The 22,507-nt window shown below is 42.8% G+C and overlaps 1 protein-coding gene across 10 annotated transcripts in view; it reads left to right on the forward strand.

The window, feature by feature from the left end:
* Nucleotides 1-6,804: 6,804 nt before the first annotated feature.
* cacna1g (calcium channel, voltage-dependent, T type, alpha 1G subunit) overlaps nucleotides 6,805-22,507 on the forward strand; it is a 166,578-nt gene continuing 150,875 nt past the window's right edge. For all 10 annotated transcript variants that reach the window (XM_072374169.1, XM_072374170.1, XM_072374167.1 and 7 more), the window contains exon 1: nucleotides 6,805-8,409. In XM_072374169.1, coding sequence (XP_072230270.1) covers nucleotides 8,317-8,409 — 93 coding nt within the window. In that variant the 5' untranslated portion in view covers nucleotides 6,805-8,316. The remainder of the gene's footprint in view (nucleotides 8,410-22,507) is intronic.

Consider the following 22,507-nt stretch of genomic DNA (forward strand, 5'->3'; position numbering starts at 1 on the left):
TTGAGCAGAGAAACCCAGACGTCTCTGTCCCCGGCCACTTCTTCCAGCTCTTCCGGGGGGACCCCGAGGCGTTCCCAGGCCAGCCGAGAGACATAGTCTCTCCAGCGTGTCCTGGGTCTTCCCCGGGGTCTCCTCCCAGTGGGACGTGCCCGGAACACCTCCCCAGGGAGGCGCCCAGGGGGCATCCTAACCAGATGCCCGAGCCACCTCATCTGACTCCTCTCAATGCGGAGGAGCAGCGGTTCTACTCCGAGCCCCTCCCGGATGACTGAGCTTCTCACCCTATCTCTAAGGGAGAGCCCAGACACCCTGCGGAGGAAACCCATTTCGGCCGCTTGTATTCGCGATCTTGTTCTTTCGGTCACTACCCACAACTCGTGACCATAGGTGAGGATGGGAACGTAGATTGACCAGTAAGTAGAGAGCTTCGCCTTCTGGCTCAGCTCCCTCTTCACAACGACGGGTCGGTGCAGAGCCCGCAACACTGCAGACGCCGCACCGATCCGCCCGTCAATCTCCCGCTCCATTCGTCCCTCACTCGTGAACAAGACCCCGAGATACTTGAACTCCTCCACTTGGGGAAGGATCTCATTCCCGACCCGGAGAGAGCATTCCACCCTTTTCCGGCTGAGAACCATAGTCTCGGATTTGGAGGTGCTGATTCTCATCCCAGCCGCTTCACACTCGGCTGCGAATCGCTCCAGTGAGAGCTGAAGGTCACGGCCTGACGACGCTAACAGAACCACATCATCTGCAAAAAGCAGAGACCCGATTCTGAGGTCGCCAAATCGGACACCCTCAACGCCCTGGCTGCGCCTAGAAATTCTGTCCATAAAAGTTAGGAACAGAATCGGTGACAAAGGGCAGCCCTGACGGAGTCCAACTCTCACCGGAAACGTATCCGACTTACTGCCGGCAATGCGGACCAAACTCTGGCACCGGTCATACAGAGACCGAACGGACCCTATCAAGGGGTCCGGCACTCCATATTCCCGGAGCACCCCCCACAGGACTCCACGAGGGACACGGTCGAACGCTTTCTCCAAGTCCACAAAACACATGTAGACTGGTTGGGCGAACTCCCATGCACCCTCCAGGATCCTGCCGAGGGTATAGAGCTGGTCCACTGTTCCACGGCCAGGACGAAAGCCACACTGCACCTCCTGAATCCGAGGCTCGATTATCCGACGGATCCTCCTCTCCAATACCCCCGAATAGACCTTACCAGGGAGGCTGAGGAGTGTGATACCCCTATAGTTGGAACACACCCTCCGGTCCCCCTTTTTAAAGAGGGGGACCACCACCCCAATCTGCCAGTCCAGAGGCACTGTCCCCGATGTCCACGCGATGCTGCAGAGGCGTGTCAGCCAAGACAGCCCTACAACATCCAGAGCCTTGAGAAACTCAGGACGGACCTCATCCACCCCCGGGGCCTTGCCACCGAGGAGCTTTTTGACCACCTCGGCAACCTCAGCCCCAGAAATGGGAGGCCCCGTCTCCGAGCTCTCCGACTCTGCCTCTTCCGAGCACGTGTTGGTAGGATTGAGGAGTTCCTCGAAGTACTCCCCCCACCGACTCACAACATCCCTAGTTGAGGTCAGCAAAGCCCCGTCCCCACTGTAAACAGTGTTGACTGTGAGCCGCTTCCCCCCCCTGAGACGCCGGATGGTGGACCAGAATCTCTTCGAGGCCGTCCGGAAATCGTTCTCCATGGTCTCACCGAACTCCTCCCAGGCCCGAGTTTTTGCCTCAGCAACCGCCGAAGCCGCAGCCCGTCTGGCCTGTCGGTACCTATCAGCTGCTTCCAGGGTCCCACTGGCCAAAAAGGCCCGATAGGACTCCTTCTTCAGCTTGACGGCTTCCCTCACCACTGGTGTCCACCAGCAGGTTCGAGGGTTGCCGCCACGACAGGCACCGACCACCTTACGGCCACAACTCCGATCAGCTGCCTCGGCAATGGAGTCACGGAACATGGCCCATTCGGACTCAATGTCCCCCACCTCCCCCGGGATATGGTTGAAGCTCTGCCGGAGGTGGGAGTTAAAGCTCCTTCTGACGGGGGATTCTGACAAACGCTCCCAGCAGACCCTCACAATACGTTTGGGCCTGCCAGGTCTGATCGGCATCCTCCCCCACCAGCGGAGCCAACTCACCACCAGGTGGTGATCAGTTGACAGCTCCGCCCCTCTCTTCGCCCGAGTGTCCAGGACATACGGCCGCAAGTCCGATGATACAACCACAAAGTCGATCATCGAACTGCGGCCAAGGGTGTCCTGGTGCCAAGTGCACATATGGACACCCTTATGTCTGAACATGGTGTTCGTTATGGACAGTCCATGACCAGCACAGAAGTCCAACAACATAACACCACTCTGGTTCAGATCGGGGGGGCCGTTCCTCCCAATCACACCCCTCCAGGTCTCACTGTCATTGCCCACGTGAGCATTGAAGTCCCCCAGCAGAACGAGGGAGTCTCCGGTAGGAGCATTCTCCAGTGCCTCCCCCAGAGACTCCAAAAAGGGTGGGTACTCTGAACTGCTGTTTGGCGCATAGGCACAAACAACAGTCAGGACTCGTCCCCCCACCCGAAGGCGGAGGGAGGCTACCCTCTCGTTCACTGGGGTAAACCCCAATGTACTGGCACACAGCTGGGGGGCAATAAGTATGCCCACACCTGCTCTGCGCCTCTCACCACGGGCAACTCCAGAGTGGAAGAGAGTCCAACCCCTCTCAAGAGGACTGGTTCCAGAGCCCAAGCCGTGCGTCGAGGTGAGTCCGACTATATCTAGCCGGAACCGCTCAGCCTCGCGCACCAGCTCCGGCTCCTTCCCCAACAGAGAGGTGACATTCCACGTCCCAAGAGCTAGCTTCAGTAGCCGAGGATCAGACCGCCAAGGCCTCTGCCTTCGGCCGCTACCCAGCTCACATCGCACCCGACCCCCTTGGCCCCTCCCACGGGTGGTGAGCCCGTCGGAAGGGGGACCCACGTCATCATTTCGGGCTATGCCCGACCGAGCCCCATGGGCACAGACCCGGCCACCAGGCGCCCGCTGCCGGGCCCCACCCCCGGGCCTGGCTCCGGGGGGAGGCCCCGGTGTCCCACATCCGGGCAAGGGATCACGAGGTCCAAATTTTTTGTTCATCATAAGGGGTCTTTTGAGCTGTTCTTTGTCTGGTCCCTCATCTAGGATCTGTTTGCCTTGGGTGACCCTACCAGGGGCTTAAAGCCCCGGGCAACATAGCTCCCAGACTCATTGGGGCACGCAAACTCCCCCACCACGATAAGGTGACAGCTCAGGAGGGAGTATTCATGTATTGTAAAATGAATCATTGTCATTATCATTACTGATGTACCTTAAGAGGTTTAGTTGCCTCCAAACCAAAATGTTCAAACCATGAAAGCAAATATCCTGAGGGAAGCCTGCTGAATACTCAGTAAACTTTAAAGAAGCTTTCAGTTTATCAGTTCGTTGAACTCTCCACAACCCAACTTTTCTGCGGCTATTGATTTTACCTGTAGCCTTTATTGAGTGACTCACTAACCACTAATGATATTCAGCATCAGAATTTACAGTATTTAGACAGCTCACTGTGAAGACCAGTCATATCATGGCGCAGAATACAAATTGCTAAAACACTCACCCCGCAGTTTGATTGTAAAGAGCCTCTAGCTTTCAATTTCTCTCTCTTTCTCTACATCCCCTACTTCTAGTGTAGGTTTTTTGACAGCAGGTCTTGTTTTTTAACCTTGGGGCTACATAAGCACCTCTCAAACAGTACAGTCTTCATCCTTTTAGCAAACATGTCACACATAGGTTTTTTTTCCTTTTCTGCTACATTAATGTTAAACAGAAATTGTATTATCACGTGGATGATAGATTTCTCTCTCGTGTCTCTTTCTCACCTTAGAATGCTTCAATTGAATATGGCTTACAAGGACGAAGAAATAATTGGCCTGCCAGCATACAGTACAATTTGACAGATCCTCATACTATGGCAGTTAGAGTCACTGATAAGATAATCTTCTCCATTACCACAACCGCTACAATATGGGATGTTGAGAGGCAGGAGGCCAGGGTCGGGGAAAGCCTTCATGCAAATGACCATCAGGGATTGACTGTGCAGTGAATCACCACTGACCCACTTCTCTTTACACAGAGAACCCTGGATGCAGCTCTGGGAAGTCTTGTCATAAGCATAGTCGTAAACAAATTTCAGTTGTGCGAATGTCTCGTTTGTCTTCTTCTTTTTTGTTTGTTTCTGTAATAAACCAGTTTAGAAGCACTATTTTTGTACAGACACAGGATTGTTTTGGCTGGGGCCTGAGCTTTACTAAACTCCAAAGAACTGCAGTGTTCTGTTCTGGGTAAGGCTTGTGATCAGTGGCTTACACAGACAACCCATGAAGCCCATTATTTTTAATGAGCCCCACCTCCCCGTCCTTCACTCCAAACATTTACCAGAGCGACCACTGTGTGTCAACAGCAGTCTCACTCCCTAAAACTTTAAGGGCCAGCTTTCTTAAACTAGAGGCCCATGTGAGTTTTTGCTTCCTGTTTAATGATCCCTCTCTCTTCTTAATTGAGTCCCTTTGGACTCACGTAACTTTCTGTGCATCCTCCGGTGTGTGAAATAATCAAGCTCTGCCCTGTAGATGCTGCCATCATTATCCAGCTGTACTATAGAGGTTCCCTCTGGTCACAGACTCAAATATCTCTCCAGCCTACATCTAATATTCAATACTCATATAATGAAGCACTGCAGCTGCCATCAAGTGAAATATCTGATTAAAGAATTCTACTCCTTTGAAAATTTTCCTACTTTGTTGCCTTAAATTTAAATGGAATTTTGGGGTTTTGTATAAATTCTATCAACATAACATATCTACCATTTTAGGGGATGAATACTTGTGCACGCTCAAGTTTTCTTCTTTTGTCTTAGTTTCACAATTGAAAATATTTTGAACCTTCAAAGTCTTTCATTTATAAAGCCCCTATTTGCACAGCGGCAAACCTCTTGGGATTGTACTTCCCTAAATCCGGAATATCTAACCTCTGGGAGTTTAGCTCAGTCCTCAAAACAAAACTGTTGCAACTCTTTCAACTGATCGGTTTCACTGGTGAACCGCAAACTTTAAGTCATACCACATATTCTCAATTGGATTCAGGTCTGGGCTTTTACAAGGCCATTTTAATGTATCCCCTTAAACTACCCGAAGATGCCAGTTATAGATGCCCTATGTGTTTTCTTGTATTTTCCATAAGCAATGTCTACTTTCGTCTTCTCTCTCTGGACAGACTCTCATGTATCTTTGTTACCAGTCTGATTAATGCTGTCCTTGCTTGATCTGCGAGTTTTGGTGGTCTGCTTTTTCTTAGCATTTCTTTAGCGGTGCCATGTTCTTCGAATTTTCCTTTCAATATTTTCAGTACTACACCGCAATATTGTCCTTGACCTTTTTGGAAACCTCCTTGGGCTTCATTGTGCCGCTCCTAGGTGAGATCCATTGGGTAGAGGTGTTGCAAATCCCAGAGCCTCCAACAACAAGTGTGCATATATACTGAGATTATTTAACACTTAGACAGGACACAGTTGGACCCAATTGAATGGATGTTTCCTGAAGGTAATTGGTAGACTTGATCTTGATCTTGCAATGTGCTGTGCACAGTTAACTTCCAAATGCAATGTTTGTATTACTGCAGAAAGTCTTAAAATATACTGTGGTGTGCTGCATGTGCAGTTGAGCTGTGATTAATGTGAAACAAGTACAGTATGTAAACAGCAGGCTGCAGCAACCACTCACTAGGGAGCACTTCAGGTTGAATCCTTTCTTATGAGCCATCTGTTCATATGTAATGACAAACTGCAAACCACAGCAAAGTGGAATGAGGTAACACTGATGCTATGATAGCATTTCAAGTATCTGTCACCTTAAACGCAGGGCCTGTCAGGATGGTTTACAATGGTTCATTGGTTTGAATTTAAGTGTCAAAACTTACCAAAGTTGCACTATATGCTTCAGTTTCCAGCTCATTTACTCTGTCACAGCTGATGAATCATCTGATCTGAGTGACTTCACACTCAGCTTTGTGTCAGTATTTTTAGAATAAATACATACTCTTTCACATATTTCCTCACTAATACTTTCCAGAGCGACTCTTTGCAGTCAAAATGACATAAATTTTTGGTGTCATGGTTTCCAAAAGATGATTGATATATATTAGATTCGGCTTCATGTTGATGGGATTACAGCACTTTGTCTCATCAGATTTGTCAGCTGCTGCTTTCATGCTGTGAATCTACTATTCTGTCACATCCCAAAGTAGCTCAATTGGATTCCGATCTGGTGACAGGATGGTAGTGATTGAGCTTACCATTGGCAGATGGCAAACTACAGTCCAGCAACAATACTCAGACAGACTGCGGTATTGACTGTTTGGCTTAAAGCGCTTACAGATCTGACAGAAAGTTTGCTGGAGAGGGTACTTGGGTCAGATGATACATAAACTGAACTTTTTAGCCATCATTGAAAAGGCTGAGTGTGATACAAACACAACACCTGTCGTCACCCCAAGAACATAATCCATATAGTGAAACATGCCAGTCCACAAATGTGTTAATATATAGATTGTAGATTAATATTATACATGAGGGATTGTAGTAAGGTAATGATCACTGAAAATACAGAATTTTACACATTGATTCCATATGCATTTCAATGGATTGACATTTCAGCCACCAGACCTTCATGATCAGCACTCAGGAACCTTCTCTCATGGTGATTACACGATAACACTCTAAGAGCCATAGCCAATCAGTTTATCTCAAAGTGACTAACAAAAAAACAACATGCAACAGATTTTCACCTACGATGTTTCCGTCAAACTTCTATGAACATGTCAAAAATATATGACTAAGAGTAGGTTTCTAACAGACATGCAGAAAACCATGTCTAAATGAATGATAATAAAACAGCATTATCTGAAATATCCAATTAGCAGGGGTACATTACAAGGCCCATTTCATGTGTACCCTGAAGTGTAACACGAGCTTTGCTGTGAAAGGGTGAATCCAACAGTGCTCTCGCTTTGAGGGTAAAACGTCTAATTCTGACACGTCACACTGTCACCATTGGATTTGCTTCTTGGATAAATTCATGAATAAGCTGGTTTACAGGTATTCTTGTAAAGTGTTCTGTGAGTGTATACTTTCATCTCTGAATACAATCATACTTCCATCATTAATCCCCTTTGACTAACACTTGAGGTCAGGCTGTATTGGTTGTATGCCTATTAAACTAGGCTTGGATACATTTAGAAAAACTAGAATCTAACCCATTACAGATTTGCGTCGTTGGTGAGTGGACTGGACCGGTGTGTAGAATGAAAGTTGGAAAAAGAAATTCGGTTTGTCCTGCTCTTGTTTTTTTTCAGTGGCGGCCGCGCTGACCTGGCTTCATTATGGGTCAGCAAGACGAATGAGCATGTGGCAGATAATGCGATAAAAGACGGACAGGTCGTTTGTCCTCGCAGTCTGCACACTCACATTCACACTCACAATCTCTCATACGTGGGGAGGGTAGTTTTCCATTTAGCTCACACATCGCACAGTCAGACACTCACAAGGATGACAAACTGTCTATTCTGTCTAACCTTGTTAACCAGGCTGACTGCAGGGTGCCGATTCAAGCTGCAGTAGGAATCTTTAATGTACGGGAGTGAAGAGAGTGGAGGGTTCATGCGTGCAGCCCCCAGTATGTGTGCAGCATCAGCCTCATACTGTATGTGTTTAGTCTCACCATCGATTGGTGTCAAATTGCTCAGGCTGGTGCTTAGCCTAACCGCATCAGGATTGTCTACTTTGACCCAATAACCAATCAAATTCATGGGCTTTCAAGATGTCTTCACATTCACTAACTCCCCTCTTGGTCCCGGTCCATTGTCTTCTGCTTTGCATCATGCAATCTCTTCACAGTGCATATTCAGCTCCCTACCAACAATCTGCACATTTACCTGCATGCCTTGCTAACAGATCTTTGCTTAAAAGTGTGAAATGGAAGCGATGACAGCCACAGGTCGGCTTCCCTATTTCGTGGATTCCTCCACGGCTCATTTTACTCCGGAATATAGCTTTTGTGGATGTTGAATTGAACTCAATGAGATAAACGTGCATCATTTTGTCAGATGAGGTTGGGATAATGAGGTCATTGGAGAAAATGCACATTTCTATTCCTGCTGGTTGTCACTGCTAGCTGTTATCACATCTCTGTGTCATATTCCTTAACTCCTATCCTCTACATGGTTCGAACGAGCCTCCATGTTGGTGATCCTGCTGAACTGCGTGACGCTGGGCATGTATCATCCCTGTGAAGACATCAAATGTGACTCAGAGAGGTGTGAGATTCTTGAGGTAAGTCTGCCATTATGCTTTCTTTAAAATGAATTCCATTACTTTCCACATGTGACACTGCTAATTCCTTCGAGAAGAACCTGTGGGAAAGTATTAGTCCCACATTTAAAATTCTGTGTTCAAGTCTTAAGCCAACACTTTTCAAATATTGCTTCCAAGCAGCCATGCATTATCGAGGTCTTTTAGAGTTTTTCTTTGAACATTGGCTGCTTTTTCACTCTTTCTTCAGTTATGTCCATCTGTCTGACCATTTTCAGAGGAACATCTTGTTTTGTTTAAGCCACTTAACACTGACGTATAAATGTTTTTTTGCATAGAAAAGGCACCTAACTCAAGGGATGAACCAGTGTTAAAACTAATAAACTGTATCTTTTGGCACCTTGTCATATGTTGTCTGTTGCAAAGTCTAGTAATTTATTCCCATTTCATTTCTTGCATTTATGAAAATACCCAAGATAACTCAGTTTGACAGACACGCAAAAGTAATTTTACACCAACAAGGGGATTCTCAAAGAGCTATTAGATGAAAACATGGCTCATCTCAGCATGGTGTGCAGTGTGTCCTAAATTAAAATAGAAATTTGTCGAAACTAATCAAGTTGAGGACAAAAGAAGAAGTGTCAGCTGAAAAAAATATCTGCAGCAGATGAACAGTATCTGAAATCTGAAAGTGGTGTCCTTGAGAAAGAGGAACAAATCCAGCAAAGACCTGACAGGATATGAGAGATGCATCTGGACCTTCTACTCTGCACTGAAGCATCATCAGAAATGGTCTCCATGGAAGAGTGGCTGTCAAGAAGCCATTCTTAAGGAAGGGAAACAGGGAGAAAAGGCTGAGCTATGCCAAATGACACAAGAAGTGGACTGAAAATCAGTGGCAACAGGTCCTATTAGAATTGTACAAACTCTGTTTTGACCTATATACCTTTTTTTCACATTTCAATAAATTGCTGCATCCATTTCCTGTTTTGCACACTAGTCTGAATAACATCAGCCTTCCCACTCTGAACCTCTCAGCTGCTTGTTCAACCCTGTGATAGACACTCTTTATTTCTAACATAGCTGTGAAAATTGCCTCTTTTCAAGGCTGACCCAACATTTTCTACAACGGTGTTCATTTAAAGCTTTTGTGAGCCCCTTGCTGCCAGGCAAATGCTTTCATCCTTTGAGCCTCACGCCACTAGTTTGTAATGCAGGCTTTTACTCATAAATTGAGGTTATTCATGTGATGGGTGTTATTTGCTCAGACTTGATTGGGTTCTTCTAGAGCTGTGTACAGTAAGACCAAACACTGTGCAGCTATTATCTTTGATTGAGTAGCAATCTGTGTGAGCAATAAATTGCCTTGGATATAAAGAATAGCTGGAGTGCCACTTTAAAGTCCACAAATAACTCCAGAGGTGGCTGTCTGGAGTTCATTGCTCTTCACACTGGAAACTGTGGTTTGTCTATTGATTGAAAACTAATTTGCTGGCAAAAGGAAAAACATGATAGCATTATTCACCAACACTCATTTATCTTGCTTGATCTTTATTTGATAAGGCTTGTACAAACGAGTGAAAGGCTTTCCACTGGGATGAGCATGGAGGAGACAAATTGATACAAACTACAGAGGCGACATTCCCACACTTCAGCTCTCAAATGCTGAACGACAACAGACATGTGCATGGCAAAATCCCACTTTGCTTTGCAGATCACCAGCCTGTGCCGGCATCATAAACAAAAGCAAAACAGATGACAGATCGCAGTGAAACACTGAAGTCAGTTCTGAACATTTCAATCTACAAAGCATTTATCGGCATATCTCGCCTTTGTAGCTCCCTCGGTTTGCATTAGCTGAGATGAAAAACAAACAACAATGCCGTGTGGAGGCGTTGGCATTAATTCATGGATATCTTTTAATCCAACAAAAACTAATGGAAGAGGATTGCTGTTCTTGTTGTAAAACACACAGGAGAGAAAACACATATTTTCTGTGTGTGACTGGGGAATGAAGCAGCGAGGCGCAGTAAGGGAGATCTGTGCTATCTGACACGGTTCATCTTGTGCAGTATGGGGATAATGTGCTTGCAAAGTGGTCTCAAATAGATTGTACTAAGTCGTCCTATTTTCTTGTCCACTGAGTCAGTGAAATCACTAGTTTCGTTCCAAAGTGAGACATCTATCATTTCAAAAAGCAGGGGTCATATTCCTTATGCACTTACTAGCATCAGAATAAATTTAGTGGGTACAACATTTAGAGGTCTGAAGCCTTTTAAAGAAAATGATTATCTAAAGTTTCCTGGAAAATGGGTGAAAGTAGGGGAGAAAAAAGAGGAGAACAGAGGATAGAACAGGAGAAAAAAAGAAAAATGATGAAAAGGAAAAATGACAAAGAAACAGGAAGCTAATGAATGTGATAGAAAAGGGGAAAATGTGACAGGAGAATATTGAGAACGGGATGTGTCGAGATTAAAAAAAAAGAAACATGAGGAACACAGAGGTAGAGACTTGGAGTACTGTTGCTAAGGAAGACCGGGCCCATCGACTGTTTCTATCTTCCCTTTCTCAAGGATATGAGACGTGATTTAATTCAGTGGGTCTCCTCTGTGGAGCGCAGAGGAACGTGTAGCCTAGAGGTTAAATGCATTGTTATTAATTCCTTTTCCCCTCCATTTCAATCTCCTCGTCATCTTAAGAGATCTTCAAGGCACGTGACCTACAAGCTAGTATGCTCAGCTCTGCCTTTGATCCGTCTCACTATCTCTTTTCCTCTTTGTCTTTTACCGCCACATTTTCACTGTTCACTGCAGTCCCTCCTCGCTTGTCATTGTTGGTTTACTGAAGGCTTGAGTTGACTTTAAAACCACCTGGAGCTCAATATTGACAAGCGTAAGCTTTTAATGTGCGGCTAAATGATATCAGTCTCTCAAAGTTGTCCAACGTAGTTTAAGAGTGGTTAAAGCACTCGGCTGTTCAGTAACTAGCAGGTCACTGGGGGCTTCTCAGTTGTAAATGGGTGTATTTTACTGACTGCCTTGACAGTTAAGACATTTGAATTGCACCAGTTATTTGCGGCACATTATCGTAAAAGTTTTAACAGGACATAAAAATAAATAATTTTTCTAAGAATATGGTAGAGGTTGTATGTTAAGCAGACACCTTCTCCCCTTTCTTTCAATAATACAGTGGCAAAGTGAAATAATTCTCAATAAAAATTTTAAGATAAGCAAAAAAAACAACAACAGAACTTCTCCATTTAGAAAATGATAAAGATCTGTAATGCAGTGCCTTTTAGAATCCCCTTTGGCAACCATTGGAATTTTTCTCTTTTGGTCACTCTACAGGCTTTGCACACATGGATTTGGGCACTTTATCCCATTCTTCCAGCAGATCCTCTTGAGCGCTGTCAGATTGGAGAGGAAAAGTCTGTGCTACCCTTTCCAAGCTTCTCCAGACATGTACTGCAAGGCTTTAGTCTGTGATTTGGCCAGGCCCCTTATGGACAGTCAGAGCCTTCTCATGAAGCCACCCTAGTGTTGTCCAGATTGTATGCTTCAGGACATTGCGGTTATGCGCCAGTCTTAGTGGGGGTTTATGCACTCTGGAGAACTCTGGTGTTCTTTCAGGACGTCACTGTGTCCGGCTGTATTCATCTTTCCTTCAGTTCAAGTAAGACTCTGTGTATACTGCTTAAAAAGATCCCCACACAGTGATGCTGCCACCACTGGGCTTCACTGTAAGGACTGAAATCATCAGGTGACGAGAGTTCCTCCGTTTTTTTTATGGTGTCTTTTATTAAAGCCCGATCCCAATTCCTCCCCTTACCCCCACCACTTGGCCTTACCCATTCATTTTCCAAGGGTAAGGTGCTGATTTTCTTTCAGTGATAAAGAAATAGTGGTCCCCAGGCCCTTCAGCTGGGATTAATTTTATAGCTGGTTGGCCAGTGTTAGTTGATCCATGAAAGAAAGGTGGTAGATAATCTTTCAGAATTACATCCAAAATCCTCATTTTAGCACAAATGGATTACAAACTAGGTCTTACATATGTATGAAGGGAAATTTAGAAGAATAGGATTCACCTGAAAGCAATTTAGAGTCGCCAAGAAAGGTCTCAGTGGTATTTTCACCATACCATTTTTGGTAAAATTTATGGGAGTAAATTATAATTTAATTACATACCTGACTGATCCATAAATGTTTGGATACGTTCATATTTTATGCAAACGCTAATGAAACTCCGATCCACAGTGGTGGTGCCTGAGCTCACAGATCACTGCCTGTGCTTAACACAGCCATCAGGGCTAATGAGGGAGCTAAGCCCGGCATTTCCATGACTTTCCTCTCAGATGCAGGCTAAATGAGCTCCCATCTGCCGGCACAGCTAATGTCTACTGTAATGATCACAGGTCTCTGTGTAGCTGCAGAGTATGGAGAAAGATGGCCGCTGCTCATTATGTTGGTGTTGTTGAAAGATGCTTTGTTTACAGTTTGTTTTAATGAAGCTTGGAGATCACTTTAAATGCACTTAATATCAGCTGCATTAAAGCATGGTTGGATGATATGATACTTTATTACACCTCTTCCTCCTTTTGCAAAGAGGAACCGCTACTCAAGTTAAGTCAGCATTTATATATCCCGATATAGCAAAAGGCTAATGAGCTGTACAATATAAGCAGCATATTATATCTTTTGTCTTCAAACCCAAGCTAGTTTAATAAAAATAAATAAAAAAAGTTTTAATTTTCAAAAAATATTTCATATTTCTATGTATATAATGGAAGCCAATAATGTCTGAACCTGTTTTAGTTTTCTTTGATGTAATTCCATAGATTTGATTTGAATGTTTATCAAACAGACAATGTGCTTGTTTTCTTGTACATGCTGTTCTCATTCCCATCCTGTTACATACTGATTCTTGGTCAGGAGACTGTGTGTTGGTTTTTGAACAAAGAGAATACCCCCAATGAGTCATCTTTGGATGTTCAGGGTGTCCCGCTGTGTGTCTAACCGTTGCAGGATGTATTACCATGGAGATGTGGAAAATGCAGGTGAAGCTTTCCTCAATAATAAGCATTTTACTGTGTATTTAAATTTTAATGCTGAACCAATATGTCTTCCTTACTTTAATACATACTTTTAATGCACAACAAACACCAAGGGCTCCTTAACCAATATTTTATTCACAATAGAACACAAAACATAACAAATGTGGAATATGAAACATTCTATCATTCTATTTCATCTTGAATTTGATAGCAGCAACATATCTCAAAAGTTGGGACAGGGATAAAAAGGCCTGAAATCTGAATTAACTATTACTTTCCTCACCCCAAAATGGAAATGATTTAGCAGCTAAAGAATCAAAACAGTCATTAGTCATTGTAAAAAACAAAAAAAAAGCTGACTGAACATACTTCAGAGTTTAAATCACTATGTTATGTAGAGGATGAGCAGTATTGTCCATTACGTTGAGCAGTTTTTGCAACATTCTTCTATGCACGATCAGTTCCAAGCGTTCCAGAGCAGTCCCCAGCACAGTCCCTGCCTTCTTTATCAGTTTGGTCAGTTTTTTTGCTGATACTGTTGCCCCAACACATGGCTGCAAGGTAGATTGTGCTCACCAGCACAGGCATATAGAATATATGAAATATTTTTCTGCAAACATTGAAGGATCTAAGCTTCCTCAAAAAGTAGAACCTGCTCTGTCTCTTCTTGTAAACAGCCTGAGGGATTCATTTCCAGTTCAGTCTGTTGCCCTAGTGAACAACCAGGTATCTCCTAGGATTGAAATTGTGATTGCCTCTATACCGGTCCGTCTAAAATCCTCAGTCCTCTCATTTCACTCACAAACTGTTGTCTGTTTGTCAAGTAGACAAATTCCAATTTATATATTAAGGTGGAACTAAAAAGAAATGGCTAGAGGAACATGTTTCAACTAGTAAAATTGTTTGACAACAGGTCAGTAATCGGGTTAGAAAAGACCACCTAAGAGAGGCAGAGTCTCTTAGGAGTAAAGATGTGTAGAGCAGAGGTTCAACCATCTGCAATTTTACATGGAAGAATTTGCATACACCGTTTCTAGCAAATAATTTGAATATTCCATAATTTACAGTACATATCATCAAAAGACTGAGGGACATTTCTGTGTGGAGGATCCAAATACAGGCATCTCTGGGGTAATTTTACAGAAAATGTCTGGAGCCAGAAATGGAACCATCAACACGACACTTGGCAGACAACCTCCTCTATCAAAGCCTCTTTAACCTTTATGTATAATTCTGTTGCCAAACAGAAAATAGATCACTGCTTTGTTTTTTAGTGCCCCTAACAATTTATCCTTTTTGGAAGACAAACCTTGGGAGAAGTTTGCGATACAGACGTGCTCTCTCACATCAGAGAGCATGTCATCTCTTCAGAGAGCATGAAAAAGTAGATGATTTGTTCGATAGAGTAGTTTCAAAGCAATGCCAAACTCCTGCTCTCTTAGTAGCATCTTTCATGTTAAGGATTGTCTCCTTTTTTTTTCAAAGCAACTTATTCTTGTCTGTACAGTATAGCACACACTCCAACCCCCCACCTACACCCAAGGCACTTAAAGTACAATATGATGTCTGCCTTTGGGAAGCAAATAATTTTGTTGCTATTACAATTAGAACAGTGAATTACAAATAGATACGCACAGTGAGAAAGAAAAAAAGAGGCAGAGGTAGCTGAGGAGTTTGAGTCGGTGTGCCTCTGTTAAATGGTACAAATACCTGAGCTTGCAGGCCTTCGTAGAAAAATACACACACCAGCCCAGCATGCACCATCAGGGTGAGGAAATGCCAGACTGCATGCAACCATGTTTGGGCACTCTGCTGATGTGAATGGTGGTGATTGAGCTCACAATATTATCTCCCTACACCTGTGAGGAAGGAATCTCAGTTGAATGGCAGATTGCAGTTAGCTTGCTCCATTGTCTTCACCACATGAGGCATGAGCCGTCTTCACCAGTATGTATGGCTGTCCGCCTGCCTACCTGTCTGTCTCTCTGTGTGCATTTGCATGTGTGTGCGCATGTGATGAAAGCAACTGACCCCGACGATAATGGCATTGAGGACTTGTGACAGGCAAAATTAGCATACATAGTGGCTGAGATTTATTTTTGGGAAAGGTGCAAGGAAATGTTTTGACAGAAGTGATGGCGTCTGTTTCAGCCAAAGAAAAATAAAAAAGAGTCTGCACACTGTATAGACTGTCTATTCACTTTTGCTCTAATAACAGTCATCAGCAGAGGTAGAATTAATTTTGATTGCACTCAGGCTCCACCAGTTGGCTCTGAGAGAACCCTTCCTTTTTTTATGGAGATCAATCCAACTCTAAAGACTGGGAAGGAGTGGGGTTCAGGGAGGTAAAAGTGTTGGAATCCTTTTACCTTTGCTGTTGTTTTAGAGGTCTGGCCTGCAAGAAATCCTCCCCTAGGGAGCAAGTGATGAGCTCACAGTGCTGGCAGCTGCGAGTGAAGCATAAATCTTAAGTTTCTTGCGAGCTTTAGCCATGAAAGGCGCTGTAGTTGAACAGACAAAGGAGACAATATCCAAACAAAAACGTCAAGTTCTGCAGCAGATCCAAAGAAGAAGAAGCGCACTGCGTGACTGACCCCTGGGATCCAAAAACATAATGCCATGTTCAGGCTGACAAAAGCTGGAAAGTTGTAGGAATCCAAGCTAAACTTCTGGAGTGTCATCCACTGTCACCAGGAAATGTGCTATTTTTAGCAATTAACTCCAGCTAAAAAAGTATTGCATATAGTTAAAGCCTTTTTGGAATAAATTGCAAAACCTTGTCTTAACCCCAAGTCTTATAATCTTAGGTAATATCAACTTTACATTATTGTCTTTAATGTGGCTTTTGTGGCTCAATCTATCATGCCCTCAGCCTTTGTTGTGGATAATATTTTTTGTCTCTGAACATAATCACAGAAATTAGCTACATGGAGCAGTCATTTTGCTAACTGCATAAAGGGGTCTCCATTCTGAGGGCACTTGCAGTCTGACCTGGTCATTTTTCCATTTTTCCATGCTGCTTTAAGATTTGTGAGATCAACTTTCTTGGAACTCAACAGCGGCAGAGTTCCCTGCAGGTCATTATAAGGACAGTGAGAAGTATTTTCAATTTGAGTATTGAATTGTATGCAGTATGCAGACAACCTCAACTCATAGTTTCTGTAACTTGTGATCAAAATTAAAACGCTCTCTGTCATTGTGTCCCAACTATTCAAAAAATAATGTTCTTTGAGAAGTTAGTTTCATGCTAATGCTAATCTCAAGTTTCATCCACCGTATGCTATGAAGAAGAAAAACACGGTAATTCGGTTCTATCTGCACAGCATAATCACAGTTCTAGATCTCATCTAAATGGAAAGAGATGTGTTACCCTGAATTTAAACTTTAGTAAAACGTTACTTTGCTACGCTTCTTGTTTGAAAGCAGGTTGGTCTACTTGCAGTTATTACAAGACTGTAGCTTTGCTAGTTAAGCTAAACTATTCAAAACAGTTAAAACCTTATGCTAACGCTACCAAGCTAATACCGAAAGTTAATATTGCACAATGGATGCATCGGTTCTTTTTTGTCACCGTGCATTGCCAAGCTGATTTGGGCATGCTGACAGCTTAAGTTAAAGAAATGGACTCTTGAGCCAGCACCCATCCAAGTTTACAGGGCTTTTTTAATCAAGCTTGCAGATTCTTTTTATCTTAACGCTACAATAACATAAACTGTACAATCATAATCTGACCTATAAGCCCTGAAATAAGTAGTAACTGAGTTTCATTTATATTCTAATGTCTGCTTTTTTCTGGAACTCCTGAAGTAAGGCAAACACGTGTCTCATTCTACTCATCCGACGGGACCCAGGGTAACCTTACCAACTGACTCTATAGGAATGTCCGATGTCATTTTGCATTACCATGCTCCATTCCTTTTTTCCCCCCTTAGAATTTAGCCAAGCCTTTAAAGTCAAATCCAGCCCAATGCGATCTTGTGACAAATCGTAAAATACGTACATCAGTCTATAGAAAAGTATCTAGGAATTTTACAATAAAGGCTTAAAAATTTTACAGTTTGCTAAATTTCCCCCCATCCCTTCTGTACTATGACACACTTCCCATCTTTTTACTGATGACACTTCCACTTCACTCCTCTCATGACATGATTATATTAATGCTTAAAATAAAATAATGTAATTTGCCACCCATGACCACCTCACACCACTCTTGACATTGTGACCTTCGAACGACAGATCATTGGTTAAAATACCATTTTGCATAATCTCTTCCACTGTCTTCCAACTACATGATTAGATTTAGAAAACTATATATTTTCACAGACTTCTCAGTTTAATACTCATCCTATCACATGATACAGTGCTACCCAACACAAAACAACCAAATCATCTCGGGTTTCCTGATGTTTATATGTACCTAAAATTCATGAAGCAAAGCCTGAAAGCATATATAAGTCTGGATCCCAGAGTCACAACTCTTGAGACAGTTTAAATATTATGTTGGCACACTTTTGACAGCTTTATCAAGGTCTCTAATAAGCTTTTTAGCCCCTCAATTTATAACGTTAGTTACATGTTTGTCTTTTGAACCTGCGGATCAGGATTGTAAAAACATATTACAGGTGGGATTTACTCATCCATGAAAATGTAAAACAGAACTAAACTTAATTGGAAAATATTTGGCACAATCCCTAAATGTCAGGGTACTGTACAAATTTCCTGTGGAGAATAATTTATCATTGTTCCTTTAAGGTTAACAGGACTTGCTAACATCTAAACCACCAAAATTCCAAATTCGGAGCAAAAGAGGTGTTGCTACTCATGTCTTTTTGATCAAATGCAAAAACTTTGATGCAGTTTTATTGTCTATAAATAGGGGATCTAGTCTATGGTTTGTTATAACATTGTTAATTGAAATTCTACTCAGAAATCTAACATATCACTGCAAACCCATATTTCCAGTTGTCTCTGTGAACAGCAGCAATCCTTTTAGATCGCTTCTCTTAACCTCTTCGAATATCACAGATCTTCTCGACTGTGTTTTCTTGGTCAAACAGTCTGCAGCCATTGACTCACCTGTTTGTTTTCCACTCAGTGGCTTAAACTAGGCATAACTCAAGTACAGTCATATTTCGAATGACATCACGTGCATTCTCTAAAGAAAAACTATCCTTGAAGGTAATTTTTGTGAATTTTAGCTTCAAAGTAGTTTTTTCCAGCCTCAAAGAAAATCAAAGGAAGTTAAAAAAAAAAAAAATTAAATGGCCATGTTGAAATCACTGCAATGAAGTTACAAATGTCAACGATGAAGTGTTCAGGTGAGCGGTCAAGATGAGCAGCCGCACTTCCTGGTTAGCCGTTGTTGTTTTGCTCTTCATCTTGGTGCATACTCGCAGTCATATGTCCTGTTAATCTTTTACCATCAGTGGTGTCTGCTCAGATGCAGAAACACATGCTGGCATGCCGATCATGTGATCGCCATTGCTCATCAGGAACTGTTGCACTGCGAGGTGCCACGTTGTATCTATTAACTGCTGTGAAACTTGAGGGTTTGTGTGTAACCCACGTTGTGTCATTAGGTAGCGTTTTAAGTGCACTCAGCATTAGTGATTAAGTGCACTTAGAAAGATAAAAGCTGCGTCCAAGAGGTGATGATGTGTGATGTTGACACTCACATCGATAACGGGACACACGGCAGACATTAACATGCTGTGTGGGCCTGGCCAACATGTGTGTTTACCCATGTTCTCTGGCAATGTGACTAGTCATGTGGGCGTTCTGCTGTTGGAATGTGGTGTCAAGAAGGGAAAAAATACGATGTGTGATTGTTTAAAATCTGTCCATACACTGATGCTGGGTGTGACTCCATAGAAGGCACATGAAAAATTATGCATTCAGCACACACACATGCACACACTTTCATGCACACACCCAAATGGAGTGGACGATTATCCACTCCCACTCTGCTGCGCGCGCACAGCGAGATACGGATGGAGACATAATCACAGTAATAGGGGAGCGATAGGACTTCCCCATGAGAAAGCAGGAGGCAGTGGGAGAAAAAGATGAGAGGGAGGCAAAGATGAGACGCATGGAGGTTGGTGGAGACGGCAGCAGCAGCAGGAATCTCATCCAGATGTAGTGCGGGAAGACGAGAATGAAAGAGCAGATAAGAAAAACTCAAGGCTAAAAGATGAGATTTTACTGCAAGATTACTTGTACTAAGAAGAGGAAACTAAATTGAACACGTTTATCTTCAGTTTCTTTCTGTGACCAGTGGAGGCTTGTTGTCAGTGATACTGCTCATTAAACTCACAGTAACATACCATAAATGTACCATTCTTCTCTTGCCCTGCTGTCAAATAAAAACCAAAGCATGCGTTATGGGATTTATATAGAAAAGCTGTTCCCAGGCTACAGACACCACTGTCACACTCACTGAACGTAATGTCCACGTTTGGATATGTTTTGTTAATTTATTTTTTACTTCATTGCGAATAATCCCATGCACATGGTTGGTTTTATGAAGCTTTTACCATGGTTGATTTAAGCAGTCTGTGTTTGGTAAGTCTTTACAGGACCCGTCTGGTGCACAGGAAGCGAAAGCTTTTCCAAATCTGGCAGGAGCGACGGTGGCTTGTTTGGAACAAAAATAGAGGAGTGTTACCTGCCACCTACACAGAATAAAATGAGACTGTACACCATAGCCAACACTCTGTCACTGACAGATGATCTCTTGCAAATGCTCACCAAGCTGCAGCGATGAAGTCTATAAGCAACAGCAACACATTGACAACCAAAATGAATAGCTGGCTTCTGTAAGCAGTTTTTAAGTTGTGAAATACCCATTTAATAGCTTCAGTTATCCAAAGAATCCAAAGAATATTGTATAACCATTCATTATGATTCATTGCTTTCTTTTGCTTCAGCAGTATTTTTGCAGAGTCGCCTGTAACTGTTTCAGAGAATTAGGGTTAATCATCACTAGTCTTCCTGTTGTCACACACTTAGGTGACAGACACGCAAAATTTAAAGTGCAACTTGCAGGTTAACGACCCAAATTACTTAATGTGTGGGGACATAAAGCAAGAGCAAGATTGTGGTAACACATTTTGTACATTTAAAGAAAAAAAAGGAGCACAGAATTAGGGAGAGTGGCCCAACTTAGATGAGTTTTAACAATGAGAAATATGGATCCACAGAGGAGTTTTGATGCTGAATTGATACAAAATGCAAACAAACAAGCAGGCCGATAGGTGTTACAGAGACCAGGAAAGGACAAGGATTTGGAAAAATAACTCCAATAAGTTAACTTGTGGTGCGATAACCAGTGCAGATATCATCTGGTGTGCTAGTGAGTTAGCAACATCCGCTAACAATTGCTAAGTTATTCATAATACTGCAGAGTTTGCCGTAACATGTGAAAGACTTTTATATTACAGACTTTACAATAAAGTGTAACTACGTTTTACTGTACAGAGTTTCCTTCTTTGTCAGGTTGCATCACAGCACTCCATCAGTGTTTGTTCCTCATCCTTGTAAACTAGTGTCCAATCAACCTGATGCAGATGGAAACTAACAATTTCAGCGGATGCATGGAGTTAACCCCTATATGTCATTGCTGTCATAAGAATCAGGCCTCTGCATCCCATCTGGAATTCCTTAAAATCCCTGGTTACACCATCCTTCTGTCTAAAATGAGTGCCACTCAGCTACATCAGTGAAGTCTTGTCTTTTCACCTGCATAAACTGCATCCAGCCAGGATCATTAGCTTTGTTAGCCTCTAGAAAAATGTGGACCCTGTGTCCTGAAAAGCTTGAAGTTTTGGAACCTGCACCAATAAGGTCAAGAAAAACCAACCAACTTTACTTACATAAACTGCACATGGTGTTGTAGCCAAGCTGCTCCACTTTGTAACATAAAAAAATGCGATAATGACAAAAAAAAAACATTTTTAGCAAAAGTACATAGAATTTCCCCCTAAAATTTCTACAGTTACATCTTATAGAATAAATAATTAGATCAGCAACACATTTCCAGCAAAACAGCCTGGAAATTCCACTTTAAAGCCAATTTTGCAAAGCTTGTCTGAACTGTGATTATGCCTGATGTAATACCATGATTGACTTTTTAGTTTTGGTTTCTTACAATGCGTCTTTGTAAATTTATAAAAAATTGCAGAGAAATTCTAGCTGAGTTCATTTGAGCTGTCCTTCTCTAAGTCTACCCTGCATTCTGAGGATGTGGATGGTAAAAATTTGGGATTGTGTGAGCAGTGAGCTGTTCAGAACAGGTCACTAGTGTCAGTTCCCTCAGAGACAAGCATGTGTGTTAGGCTCCTCTGATCTCCCACAGGGACAAACAACCACTGAACCATTGAGACCAGACAAACAAAGAGTGACACAAAATTTCATTTGAGTACATACTCTGCCCAAAGGGAAACCTCAGTGGCACGTGATTGATGATGTTGCGTCCACACAGCTGCTGCTGTAAGTTGGGACATTGACATGTGTGTTCCGCTGGATTGTGTGATATGTTTCACGCTCTGATGATGTCTGATATGAGTTTCTGAGAATCAATATACCGATCACAGAGCCTGTGTTACCGTGTGCTGCTCAACCAGTGAGATCGCCTCAGGCCAGGTCCTTTTGACTTGGATGAATTCAAAGTCCCAGCTGTGTGCAGACAAAGAGCGTGTCTGTGTGCTCATTTGGAGCAATTGCACAGAGAAAGGTTGAGCTGGTTCACATGAGCTAAATGTCAGTTTAGAGCCTCAGAAGGCTTGGCCCCATATGTTACTGCATAAATGAGCTCTATACTGTATGCATAATTGCGTGTGTACTTCAAGTCTTCATGCATGTGCGTGTTTGAAGTTTTTTTTGTGTTGGAAAGAATAAAGAAAATATCCCCATCATCCGAAAGGCCTTATGCCATTTTCTCGTATTATAGGCTCTGAAGGCTTTAGATAATGCAAAATAGATGAGTAACTACAGCTCAACAGAAGCAAGAGAATTAGGTTCTTCATAAAATAAAATAGAGGAGAAACACTTCAGTCATTTAGAGCTCAG

Source organism: Leuresthes tenuis, unplaced genomic scaffold (assembly GCF_036924035.1).
Source record: "Leuresthes tenuis unplaced genomic scaffold, fLeuTen1.0.hap1 SCAF_20, whole genome shotgun sequence".
Classification (NCBI taxonomy): Eukaryota; Metazoa; Chordata; class Actinopteri; order Atheriniformes; family Atherinopsidae; genus Leuresthes; species Leuresthes tenuis.